At 40.6% G+C, this 13,760-nt stretch overlaps 1 protein-coding gene across 9 annotated transcripts in view; it reads right to left on the bottom strand.

Annotated features, from left to right (window-relative positions):
- The window catches only part of LOC138758165 (ankyrin-2-like), a 355,676-nt gene that overhangs the window by 88,092 nt on the left and 253,824 nt on the right, over window positions 1-13,760 (bottom strand). For all 9 annotated transcript variants that reach the window (XM_069926699.1, XM_069926701.1, XM_069926700.1 and 6 more), the window contains one exon: window positions 4,176-9,752. In XM_069926699.1, coding sequence (XP_069782800.1) covers window positions 4,176-9,752 — 5,577 coding nt within the window. The remainder of the gene's footprint in view (window positions 1-4,175; window positions 9,753-13,760) is intronic.

Genomic DNA, 13,760 nt, shown 5'->3' with positions numbered 1-13,760 from the left:
CAATTAAAGGGGATGGATCTATTTTAACTCCTCAAGTCCCATTCTTTTCTGTCTCTGTTGCTCTATATTCTGAAGGTCAGACAGATTTTAGAGGCCCGTAGAGTCCACAGGTTGCTCAGGGTCTGCAGCAACGGAGAGAATGAGAAAGATTCAGAGAAAGAGAATGGAAGTTCAGTATCACAGGTAGGGCATTTCCCCGAAGTACGTCCATTCCGAGATACGACCGGCCATCCACAACGGAACACGGACGTGTGTCAGGGAGTACCTGGATGTCTGATTGGCAATGGCACTCCCCCCCACCCTCCCCCGCTTTTTGTTTAGTTCCATATCCCTTTTGAAATGTTGAAACTCTGGAACATTAAGCAGCTAATCCCGTCTTTGCAACAGTCGAGTCTCTTTAATGGCCACAACATTGTAATTGATCCATGCTTTATGTTCAACACCCTTATTCTAAATATTTCTCTCATTAAACACATTTCTGCCTAATGAACAGTGCATTTACAGTATGCCCTATCCACTGCCTGACCTTCCTCACCATCTCACAGTCTTTCCTCTAACCGTTCCATCATCTGACCTCTGGTTACCATCCATCTGCCCAGCTGGTTGAAGCCCTCCACAACAGTTTCCTCAAATCTGCCTGAACGACATTGGTCCTTTTCAAGTTCATCTTAGAGTTCACCTTCTAGAGGACACCCCATCAAGTCTGAATCCCTACATCAACTCTTCAGCTACGCATTCATTACCCTCACTGGCATGTGGCACAGGCAGCAATACACAGGCGTAAGATATAACTGATGTAGAAAATGATATTGAACTAATCTGTATCTAACATTTATTGTATTTGTTGTACTACCATCAGGGGAATCCTGAACTCTCTTCCTGCCATTGCTATCTATTTGATGTCCATTCCCTATTTTTACTTTGGCCCTTTTCAGTAGCTGAGAGCTGATCTTGCAGGATCATGTAAGTAGGGTGGAGAGTACCTTTTTTTTTTACAAACAATAGGGGGTGTGAAATTCAAACACAGATAATGGTAGGTGTCTGGATCACACCGCCAGGAGAAGTGCTGAAAGCAGATGCGGGGGGCAGAAGGCTATTAGACTACAATCAGATAGATGGTCTTGGATGGTCTATAAAGCCATCATGGGCGGAAGGGACAGCCCCAGGTCTGCACTGATCAATGTTCGATTTTCTGTGATTATTCCGGCAAGTTTATTTGCATTCAAATACTGTATAAATACAATATAACTCAAGCATTCACATGGAGAAATACTGCTAGGGGGTTCACACCCCAAATCCCAGTTGCAACAGCGTAATTGTACACAGGTAATTGTTCTGGATTTCTACTGTGCACTTCCCATGGGTTTAGAGCAGATGGAAAGGAGGATTCTCACAAAAATTCAGTTCTAGGATGTGGATGAGTTTCAACATTGAAGTAATAAACGGATGTTCATAGCCACATGCATCAAGGAGTTTCAGCCAGAAAACTAGAGGGAAAAATAAACAAGAATCTGCTGTCTGCTGGAGGGTCAAGCAGCTTCAGTGGGCACAACAGAATGGGTGATGTTTCAAGTTGGCACCTTTCATCAAATCAGAGTGGAGAGATTGCCAGTATCTCAGGATAGTAGGAGGTTAGAAACGGGCCAGTTGGGGGATTGAAGAACACGGGAGCGGTGAAGGGTGATGGGCATGTGGAAGGCGATGGGTGGAGTTGGGAAAGAGAGCCAGTCGATTGGCACATTCCAGACAAAGGAAGTAAAGTCAAATCAAGTTTATTGTTATCTGGATTTGCAATTACAACCTGTCAAAACAGCGTTCTCCAGTGTCCGGTGCAAATCATGAAGACACAACCAGATATAACACACATACAGACAACCAATACACATATACGACAAGTACGCATATATACAAATAAAGGAATAACTACTGATTCATGACTATGAGAGTCTCGGATGGTTAGTGTGAACTGTTCTTTGGGTCATTCAGCATTCTGTCTGCCAGAGGAAAGAAGTTGTTCCTCAGCCAGGTGGTGCTGGCTCTGATACTCCTATACCTCTTCCCCGACAGGAGCAACTGAAAGATGCTGTGTGCAGGGTTGAAGGGATCCTCAATGATTTTGCTTGCCCTCTTCAGTCAACAATCCTGATAGATCGCATTGATGGAGGGGAGAGGGAGACTCCAATCCACTTCCCTGATGCAACCAAAGCACATTATGATGCAGCCGGTCAGAATTTTCTCAACAGAGGTCCTATAGAAGGTTGACATAATGGTGGCTGGTAGGCTGGCTCGGTTCAGTCTTCTCAGGCCGCTTCAGTCTTCTCAGGAAGTGCAGTCACTGTTGCACCTTCCTGACAAGTGAGAAGATGTTGTGTATCCATGATAGTATCAGGGGTGTAGGTTAATGGGGTGTCAATTGGGTGGCTTGGTCTCATCAGCTGAAATGGCCTGTTATCATGCTATATGTCTAAAATTTTTAAATATTAAAATTATAAAACAATTAAATTCATGTGTAGTTATCTCAGAATTACTACGCGCGCCACGCCCTCATCCAAGGAGAAATTGAAGAATGGTTAGGATGAAAGTGAACTCCAAGGAACTTGGTGCTCTCCACTCTCTCCACTACAGAGTTGTTGATGTGTAGTGGAGGCTGGTCATTCCTGGTCCTCCTGAAGTCCACAATCATCTCCTTGGATATTACTATTACCATTGTAAACATTTCTGGTTCACAAATGTATTCCGATATGTTGGCAATGTATTGGATGATATTTTCCCTGAAAACCTCCAGGACAAACTGAAAGATTTACATCATACATCTTCCATTTTTATATCCACTTCCAGGGATGTATTCAATCATGGCAAAGTGATATTTACTCCTTGGTTCGAGTTTCCCTGAGTTGTTAAGATTCAATCTGCACATGAAATTGGAGTCATGTAGGGATGATGAAATTCTGCAGCTTTTTTTTACACTTTTTGATTCCCTACACAACTACTAGATTTATTAAATTCATTTTAACAACTTGCCATACTGGAGTTGGAACATAATTGGCATGTCGTACATGTATGTATGCAACAGATTCTAGCTGAAGTTATCGAACTCACTTGCCATATTAAAAAATTCCACTTCAGACACCTAACTGCAGAAGACAGCATTTTCTTCCATTATTAAAATAAAATATCAAATTAATTTACAAATTTTTCACAGGAAGGTTATTTGTACTTCTCAAAAGTTATTGAATTCATTTCTAATGGGCAAAACCCTAAACCTTAAACATGGAAGCATACATCTACTTTGTAAATGACCTTCATCCAAATTCCAATGCCATGTTCTCTTCCAATGACCCTCAATAAAATTGCAGGTTTTTTTGTGCTTGTTGTCAACAATAATCACCTTGGCCTCGGGTAGACGATGCAATGAAATGACCAAATCTAGAAGCCTAAAATGTGCTTAGGCAACGCGAGAGATTGTAAAAAACAAGGCAGCTTACTTATCCTTCTCACTCCAAAATGGTATTGTAAGTGAAATTAAGGGCTTGGACCTCGTATTTTAAATGAAGCTGGATTTGCAGTGGTATCTCTTTGAATTTCAGTTTTCCCAGTCTAAATAAACAAACTTTATTAAATCAGTTGAACATTACTTAAAATAAATAGATCCTGTGGTTAAAGTGTCTTTTGTGTTCATAAAAGCAATCTTAGAGTTGCATATTACTTGTTTAACAAACAGCATTGTTATCAATGCATGCTGATGGAAAATAAAAATCAGATTTGATAGTTTTTTAAGTTCTTTCACAAATCTCTCAAAGTCTGAATTGGCATAATTCCTAAGTCCAATTACCAGTGATTTTAGCTTTTCAGTTCAGTTCCAGAATGCTTGCAGTATAGAGTGGGAAATCAAATTCAAAATATCAAAGGTTTCTAGTTGCCAATGCTAGTTCCTATTGGTGTATTACCATTGTTTTTCTCTGAATTTAATTAGATAACCCGTCTTTGCCTTTCAAGCTTTCCAATCTTGAGATCAGTTTAGTTGTACATCACAAAACATGAAAATCATAATGCCACAACACAGACTCTCACAAGACCACATGAACGACCACAAAAAAAGTTAACTGAATGAATTGCAAAGCTAACTACAAATTTTGCAGTGCTACAGCACAATGAACCCACTAGATGGCTGGTACCTTCAAAGTGATCATGGCCATTTTCTTCAGGAATTCTTTCGATTTGGGTTTCAACAGATTCATCCCAGATTGGCCTCACATCAAACAAGTCTTCTGCCATAGGCTGCTGTTTTTCACTCGGCTGCTCAGTTTCTAGAGTAGAACTATCTACAGCACTGCTATCATCATCTGATAAGACCTCGTGTTCTCGCTCTTCCTCCGTCAGTCGATCGACCAGCTTTGACGCCTCGTCGCTTATCTCTTCAAAAAATTCAATTGAATGTTTATAAAGTTCAAAAAACTTATCTTTACTGCCCTTAGTATAACCAGTAGCAGCTTGTGAACCTTGGCTGGCTTTGGTCTTGACCGGAAGTCTTGATTGGAATGATTTTGGTTTTCCACTTTCTGATGCTTCTAATCCCGTTGGCTCTTTTGCATCAGGTTCAATCTCACAACTCTTCCCTTTATTTAGTTTATTTCTCACCTCAGCAGAAATCACGGCATCCGACTCAGATTTGGTCCGTGGTTCCTGTCTTACTGGCAACCTGGATTTAACCTCATGGATTTTGATGGTCTCTGAAGTCTTTTTTGTGTCTAGTGAAGAACGGTGGTCTATTCTATGTGCAACAGCCTTGATAGGAATTCTTGACTTTGATTTTACGACCTCATCCTGTGCATTTGAGGGGGACGAATGGGATGATGAAGATGCCTGATCCTCGGCTGCAGTTGGTACATGGGGCATTGCAGTTACAACCGCAGTATGTCGAATAGGAAGCTTTGATTTCGATTCTGCCTGATAAGGGAGCTTATCGATAGCAGTAGGAATTTCAATGACCGATCGCTGTTCTTCAGGTGATGAGTCTGATGAATCATCATCATTCTTTGCAGCCTGCTGTGAAGAAATGGTCTGGGTCACGGTAGAAGAATGTAGCGGGACATCATTTATAGATGATTCGGGAGATACTAAATCGACTTCATCGTCTAAAATGAAAGGCTTTATTTCAGCCACTTCAGGCATAGCATGGTCTTTTTTCGACTGTTTGGTGGATACAGAAATCCCCATTTTAATAGGAATTCTTGATTTTTGCTCATTTTTTGTGGCGCTTGGTTCGTCCGTGTAATTTAACTCAGCTGGGAATTGAGAACCTGAGTCACTAGCATGTGCTGAATCTGGTACTGCACCATACTGAAACTGGGTCTGAGATAGAGGAGGTACTCTATCAAGTCTGCACTCAGTCTCAAGAGATTTCACCTCATCCTCGGTTCCCTCTGTTTTTGCTGCTTCGATAAAAGCTTCAGTTTCCTGATTTTCTCCAATTTGGAAAAAATGAAAGCTGTCATCTCCATAGCTTCTTTTGCTCATATCAATAGCACCACTCCTGGTCATTTCAAACAATTTTCCCTCTTGAAATAGGAACGGGTTTTGTTCATTGGTCGGTGTACCATCTTCGGTTGGAGTTCTTGCTGGTGTGGTATCTGGAGTTGCACCACGGGATAGTCTGTCAACCATTAGGCCAAATATTTTCTGTTCTTCTTCTTTAAGGCGAGCTGCAAATACTTCATCATCTTCCCTTATTGTGTTCCAAGAGTCCAAGTCAGCCTCTGTTTTAGTTATTACTATTTTGCTGAGCTGTTCTTCAGCTTCGTGCCTTGAACGCATATCAGGCAATATAGATTCATCAGTAGGAGCTAATTCTCCACAGTCAATTACAGCTGATGCCGTGACTTCAACCTTTCTTTCTTGGCTCCACTGCCTTTGTTCATGAGCCTTTGCTTGATATTCAGATCTGCTGTCCACCCACAGTTCATCTCGCTTTTCCCCAGTTTGCTCAAGGCGTTGAGCATCTTCCTTGGTTAGAATATCGTCCTCTTGCAGCTCGGGCATGACATGTGATGCTTCTGACGGCTCTTTAGTCGACTTATCAGTGGTTGCGATGGAACAAACTGCAGAAGAATGATGAATTTCAGCATCACCAGTTACGTTAGCTTCCTGTGCTGCTTCTGAAAAACGTGACTCAGTTAGAACGCTGCCATCTTCGTCTGTGCTTTCCATTGTCGAATCAATGTCATTGTCGGCTCCTGCTATTTGTCCCCCTGATTCTTCTTCATGATCTATTATCTTGAAAGTGTTTTTATTGCCGGTGAAAGGGAGAAATTCTGCATCATTGGGGCTAGAACCTCGCAAGAGCGGAGATGGAGGCTCAACTTGGATAACTGGGTCCATGAGCAGTCCGCTTTCAGCCTCTTTGCTTAGCTGAGTCAATTCTGGCTCGCTTTCTGAAGAAGATGAACTCTTTCTATGCTCAGCACGGGATACAAATATCACTTCTGCCTCCTCCTCATTAGTTACAGTAGGGGAGGGAGACATATCTGAATGCCTTTGTTCCTTTTTACCACGTTTTAATCTTGCATCTTCTTCCAGTTCATCAAATGTTTTAATTTTGGCGACCATTTTAAACATTTCCTCTTCTGGCGTAAACCTTTTCTTTGATTCACTGTCTGGGGAATCATCATCAATTTCCTCTTGGATTTCAGGTATCACGATGGGCTTCTCAGCAATCGAGAGTATATGTGTGTCAGGTGTTTTAGGTGTGACTTCATAACTGATCTCCTCAGAGCTTGGAGTTTCAGGAGAAAGAGGGCTCTTCCCTGAACTTTCCATCTGAGATATTTGGTCCAGACTATCTTCCTCTGTGCTTCCATCAGGTGACATAAGTTTCCTTGCTTCTCTGTTAATAGGTCCTTCTCCGCGCATGTCTCTGAGAATTCTACTCCGAACAGATGTGGAATCCAAGGAAATATCTATCCTTTCACTTTTTCTCTCAGTGACCACAGTGGAGGCCACTTTTTCACTCCTCTGTGCTGCAAAAATCGCCGTACTTAGCCTTTGCTCCACAGGGCTACTTTCGAGAGAATCCGGACATGGAGATTCTTTTATTGGACTTGGCTCAAGTGAATCCGGAGATTTGTGTGAAGTTGTATCCATACCATCCTGTATGGGGCTGCCCTCAAGAGAATCTTTATGGCTGATCATCGATTCATCTGCCATTGGACTAAGACTATCAGCATCAAGCGAAACTCCAATTAGACATAAATCTAATAGTTGACTTCTTGCAGTGCCCTCTGCTGAAGGTGAAGTTACAACTGATGGCACATTCTGTGGGTCCTCATCTTTCATTGAAGCATCTGGAGCAGATAGCTCTGCTGCTTTTCCATCTGACACTGAGACAGGAAAGCACTGATCCTTGCCTTGGAGTCTGTTCTCCAAGGAAACCTCAGGCACATCATGAAGGGATAAAGGTTCAGTTTCTTCCTGCGTAAAAGCATCTTTTTCACTTTTGTCATCTGCAGCTTTCAGAGCGGAGACAGATTCACTTGTAGTCTGCTCATCCAATTCATCGAAGAGAGATGTGGCTTGAGTTTCTTCTGTCACTTGCAATTCGTCATAATCGACACAACCGGAATCAGCAGTTATTTCTGATTCAATGGGCTCCAAAGATCCCTGTGTTACCTGGGCGTCAGAAATCGCTTCAGTTGAAAATACATTTTCAGAAGGTACCTTTTTCTGGAAACTTTGGTCCTCGTTGTCTACTTTGACAGGATCTTGCGTTTCTGAAGCTTCCTGATCAGATTTCTTTGGTGAGAGGGAAAGACTTTCAGGGCTTGTCTCGGGGGTTTCGGCAAGACCTTCATGTTTGTAACTCTCCTCTGAGCTAATTTGAGGAGTACCATCCCCCAAGCTGAAACTTGGAGAGTCTGCAATGCCTTCATGCTTCAGGCTTTCAGAACTGTCATCAAGGGCACCATTTTGGAGAGCAACGTCAGCTGTAAATCCATCTTTCACATACGGCGATGGGAAACTAATGTTCAGATCATGCTGAATTGGGCTTGTTACTACCTGCTCAAGGTAAAGTTCTGCATCTGGCGTATCCGAAGTTTTCCTAAATTGCTGATACTTATCATTACCCTCCAACTCCTCCTTAATGACATCAGTGAAATCGGTGGATGTCTTCCTGTCTGGACTTATCTGTAAATCAGTAGTCACAGTTATTTTGCTGCTGTGTGTCTCAATTTGTTTCTCGTCAGTAAAAACTGACACAAAGTTTTCTGATGTTTCAGAATTTGCATTTCCTCTTTCAATTGCAAGTATCTTCTTGTCTTTGCTCAGTAGTGTCCTTTTTGTTTCTCTACTAATTTCCCTTGTGACTTGTGGAACTGAACTCATTCCATTGGAACCCCTGTGTAAAGCATCCTGTGAATGCGTTTGTGACTGAACTTTACTTGTTGAAAGTTCCATGTCATCTGCCTTTGCTTCTCCGACATAGGGACCTTTTTCTGTGCATGTATCATGAGATGCATCGGGCTTCTTTAACTCTTCCAAAGTTTGCTTTTGGGCTTGTGAAGAATCGGACGAATGTTGGAAGAGCCGGGTCAGCTTCTTCGATGGATCTTGTCCTGACTGAAATGCTTTCATCAGTTCACGCACCGACATGGTTTCTTCAAGCCTTTCTGTAACAGCAGAAGCAGGGGCCTCTTTGGGCAATACTCGTTTGGTGCTCGCTGTGGAAGTCTCTTCCTTTGCTGTAGTCTTTGTTTGTTTCCGTTGTCCTTCCTCTGCTTCCACCCGCTTCTGAAGCGCTTTGACCTTCTCTTTTATTGAACCAATGGGAGTTTCTTCTATCACAGGTGAGGTAGATTCTGCAACAGTGGGAGGCACTAACGTTGTTTCTTCCTTGGTGGAACCATGTTCAGTGAAAATATTCTGCTTAACTCCTCCATCCTCAGTCCTAGTTTCTGTCGTTGGGGCTTGGAATGCAGGATCCTTAAAAAACATTGCAGTATTTTCAGCCTTGAATCTCTGAAACACCGGCTTTGTCTTTCCCAGATCTTTTGCTTTGTATGATACTTCTTGTTCTTTAAGATCCTTGCATTCCAAAGGTTTTGAAATCATCTGATCTGTTCCTTTATTCATATCTTTGGCAATGAATGTTGCATCAAACTTTTCTTGAACAATATCCACTTGGCTGGTGCTTGAAGGTTTTGCTTCGGCCTCTTTTAAATATGCACAAAGGTCATTTACTAAATAATCCACCATTCCACTCATCTCTTTCACAACTTTTTCTGTGGTTGCCCTGTCAATTTTGTGCTCCACAAACAGAGGTTCATAGATCTCCGTTGGTACTTCTCGTTTGACTTCTTCAATCTCTTCATCGCTGATAATAACCCAGTTTTCTTCGAGGTCTTCACTTTTCTCTGTATCAAAGCTTTGGTGTAAAGATTCCTCGCCTGTATATGTTCCACTTCTTAAAATCTCACTTACTTTTTCCAAGTCTTCTTTCACTTTCTCTACAATTTCAAATGGCTCACCTGGTTCATCTTCAGCCACTTTTGCCAATTCTTTTACCTCCACGGGGCTTCCTTTACTTCCCGTCGATGAGTCTGTTTTTAAAATTTTTGTCACCTTGATTAGATCTTGTTTCATTTCAGACACATCTGAAAGCAAGTCTGGGCTTGCGAGAACAGGGACCTCATGGACAAGATGTGATTTTATGGCTGAAGAAATCGCAGCAGATTCAGTCTCCTCCTCCTCCTCTTCATCTTCGTTTTGACGGAAATGTTTTCAATTTTGTTTTAAAAAAAAATGGGATTCAAGAAACAGAAATTGGAAAATGTAATTGGGGGTGACACAATACATATTCTGAAGGGATGGGTCAAAATAAGAAATGAGTTTTTGAATGGTAGATGGGTATCCACAATGTCTGCAGGTGGGTAAAATTGCAAAGCAAAGCCAATTCAAAATTAAGAAGTAAAAAGGCAGGAAATAACTTGCTTTATTTTCACCAGAGCCACATCCACACCACGTACAACACCAAACGATAACAAATCGAATTAACCAAGACACCAACAAATTAACAAACTGAAATAAATAGGAGCAAAAGATTCACACAGAGATAGGCATCTCAAGATTGTTTCAATGTAACAGATTCATGTCTAAAGAAAAAAAGATCAGAAACCACAGAAAGCTGATTTCCTCTTAAAGAAAGCCAGTACTAGCAACCTGTCAGAACAACCTTGGTTGCCTTCTATTTCAAAATCAATTTGAAACAATTGCTTGTTTTGTTTTAGGAACTAGAACTAAAAAACCATATTGAACGTCATATTAATTGAACCAGCTGCAAACCGGCATTTCAACAAGAAGAATCTCAAACCTAAATGTGCACATAGTGTAAAGAAAAAGCTATTTAAATGAAGTAAGATCCTTTCCTTGGAACATCCTAGTTGTTCTGACAACTAAACAAAAGACAAATACCTTTGCAAGTAAAAATACAAATGAATTAAAAAAGAAAAACAAACCAAATGAGGATCTACTGAAAAGATTAAAAATGTAACCAGTCAATGAAGTCCAAAAACAAAATATGGAGGACAGAGCAAAATTAAAATTTTGCAACACTCACACAAACACACAGAACGCTTAAGCCAAGTTATTTCCATGCAAGTTCTGAGAGCATGAGGCATGCAGCTGTCTATAAAGCACTAAATAAAACAAGGAGTTTTTCTTTTAAAACGTGGCATTGTGGTGAAGTACAGTTGCTTATTTGAAAGCAGGAAAATCATTTCCTAGAATCGCATTTTTGTTGAAACATAATGCAATCCAACATAAAATAATTTTCACTAATAAGGTAAGAATGATTTATTGGGTGTTCAAAACAGTTTTCAAATGTAACGAAGATTTATGAACAAATTTATTTTGTGTGTTAAAATTCTAGATTACAGGCATATTAAATTATCAGCCAATGTTAGCCAATGCATACCCTGCAGACTTTCTCCAGCGCACATATCATTTGCGCTCATTCCTAGCATCTGCAGACTTTCTTGTGAAATGATGACATAATCTTATATTGCCTTTCATTGTAAGGCCTCTACATTTTTCCCCACCTTGTATGTCAATTCACAAATAATTCTGACTATAAGAACTCTTAATTACCCAATGAATCAAACTCAATTTTTATGCTTCTATCCAGAATATTCTCCAAAGGTGATGCCATTGTTCTTTTGGAAAAATTGCAGTTCATATTTACAAAAATGAATGAGCGTTGTATGCGGTTAAAAGAAATCCCCTTTGACAGTCAAATTCCGTGACATGTGGCTCGTTTAACATCTGTCCAAAAAATCAAATCAAATGCATTCTCACTTAAATGGGCCCATCTGATTTATCATGGAAAATCAGGTGACTGACATGCATTTTCTGCAGGCTGTATGTTAAATTAGATTTCCATTTAGTTTCCTTGTTGTTTATAGTTTACAAAATTAAATTATAATCAAGGAAATTAAATGTAAACAAAATGTTTTATGGCTTTTGTTATTTTTTTCACTCCCTATACTTTGACTCACTCCTCCGTCCTTAATGTAAAAGAAGACTCGTTCTCCTGATGGCTTCCTCTCTGCCTCTTACTGTTTTAACAAAATATTCATTCAAGAAGATATGGATGTGGCTGGTCAGGACAACATTTATCTAATTATATACAAATAATTATTTGCAGCACTAGAAGCTGAATCTGGCCATTTAAACAATGTCACCTAATCACACCCAAGTTAACCTGAAATCCAGTATGTTTATTGCTCAGACCGAGTCGTCCTTATGGTGTTGGAGGTGGGTATCAAAGGATATGGTATTAGTTCAGAAAATTGGGGCTGATGTAAAAGATTAGCAATGATCCAACTGAATGGCAGCATGGACACAAGGCTTGAATGACCGACCAATGCTTCCATTTCTCTTAGTCTCTTGTCTGAACTTGTGGTGAAGTTTTTCTTCTACAATGCTACTAGGATTCACTGAAGTTTAAAGAAAAATAATCTCAAGGATGGTTGGTTGGGCTTTTCTCTGTTTGGCGATGGCCATTGTATGGCCTTTGAATGGTGTGAAATGCTACCTGCCTCTTATCAGCTCATGGTTGAATTTTGTTCAGGTGTTTTGACACAGGCGCAAGAATTCTGGATGGAATTGAATCCAATACAATCAGTCGCAAATGCCACTTCTCACCTCATGATGGAAAGACACTTATAAATGATAATAAAAACTGACAATAGTTATGTCTAGGATGCTGCCTTGAGGAAGTCATGTGGGTGTAATGATGCCTTCAACCAAAATGAGGGCGCTGTTCAGTGTACTGTACATTGAATGATTGGGCTGGAATTGTCTGGGTTAGATTTGTCCAGCTTTCTGTGGGTAGGACATACCTAAGCAATTGTCTGGCTTGTCAGGCATATGATTGTTACTGCACGAGCTGGTTCAGATCTCATCTCTTTAGCATTACAATCAATCTTGTCTGGTCTCATTGCCATTTATGTACCAATAATTTTAGTCATTTCTTGAAATTGTGTGGAGTGTATCAAGTTTACTGAAAATTGGTTTCTGTATTAGTAAGGTTTCAGAAGGAAAAGGAGATAGATTATCCACTTTGCATTTTGCTTCCTGGTGTAAAGTCATAGACTTTGGCCCAACTTGTCCAGGCAGACCATTTTCTGATGATTGGCCCATCTCCCTTTGAGTCTTTCCTATCCATGTGTTTGTCCAAGTCACTGCTAAGCATTGTCTTTGGACCTATCCCTACAACTTTCTCTGGCAGCTCATTCCATGTTGTCGATATCAATGATCCGGATGATAATGTGGTAAATTGGACCAGCAAATTTGATGATGACACAAAGATAGGAGGTTAGTAGACAGTGAGGAAGATTTTCAAAGCTTGCAGAGGGGGATCTGGACTATCTGGGAGAATGGGCCAGTAAATGGCAAATGATGTTTAATGCAGACAAGTGTGAGGTGTTGCATTTTGGAAGAGCAAACAAAGGTAAGACAAACATGGCAAATGGTAGGGCACTGAGGAGTGCAAAGGAGCAAAGAGACCTGGGAATAACATTAAAAGAGTGCAGAGAAGATTGACTAAGATGTTGCCAGGTCTTCAGGAGTTGAGTTACAGGGAAAATTAAACATGTTAGGAATTTATTTCTTGGAATGAAGGAGGGGAAATTTGAAGGAGGGAATAATGGGAGGTATACACAGAGTGGAATTGAGTAGGCTTTTTCCACTTAGATTGGGGGAGATAAGTACGAGAGGATATGGCTTTAGGGTGAAAGTGGAAAAGTTTAGGGGAAACTTCTTCATTCAGAGATTGGTGGGAGTGCAGAACGAGCTGCCATCTGACATGGTGAATGCAGGCTCAATCTTAAGAATAAATTGGATAGATACATGGATGGGAGAGGTCTGGAGGATTATGGAAATGGAGGAGGGTCTTTTGGATAGGCGGAATAATGGTCAGCACAGACTAGAATGACCGAATGGCCAGTTTTCTGTGCTGTAGTGTTCTCTGGTTCTATAAAAAAACCTGCCCCTCAGGTCCCCTTAACATATTTTCCTCTCACCTTAAACTATGCCCTTTAGTATTTGAATCACCTATCTGGGGAAAAAGACAGTGACCATCAATCTTATCTATGTTTCCATAATTTTATAAACCTTAATAAGGTCACCCTCTTGACCTCCATTACTCCAGGAAAAAAATGTCCCATCTTATTCATTCTATCCTTATAATTCAAACCTTCCAGCCCTGA

Source organism: Narcine bancroftii, chromosome 3 (assembly GCF_036971445.1).
Source record: "Narcine bancroftii isolate sNarBan1 chromosome 3, sNarBan1.hap1, whole genome shotgun sequence".
NCBI lineage: Eukaryota > Metazoa > Chordata > Chondrichthyes > Torpediniformes > Narcinidae > Narcine > Narcine bancroftii.
The sequence above is the reverse complement of the archived record's forward strand: the minus strand, read 5'-3'. Positions and strand labels throughout refer to the sequence as shown.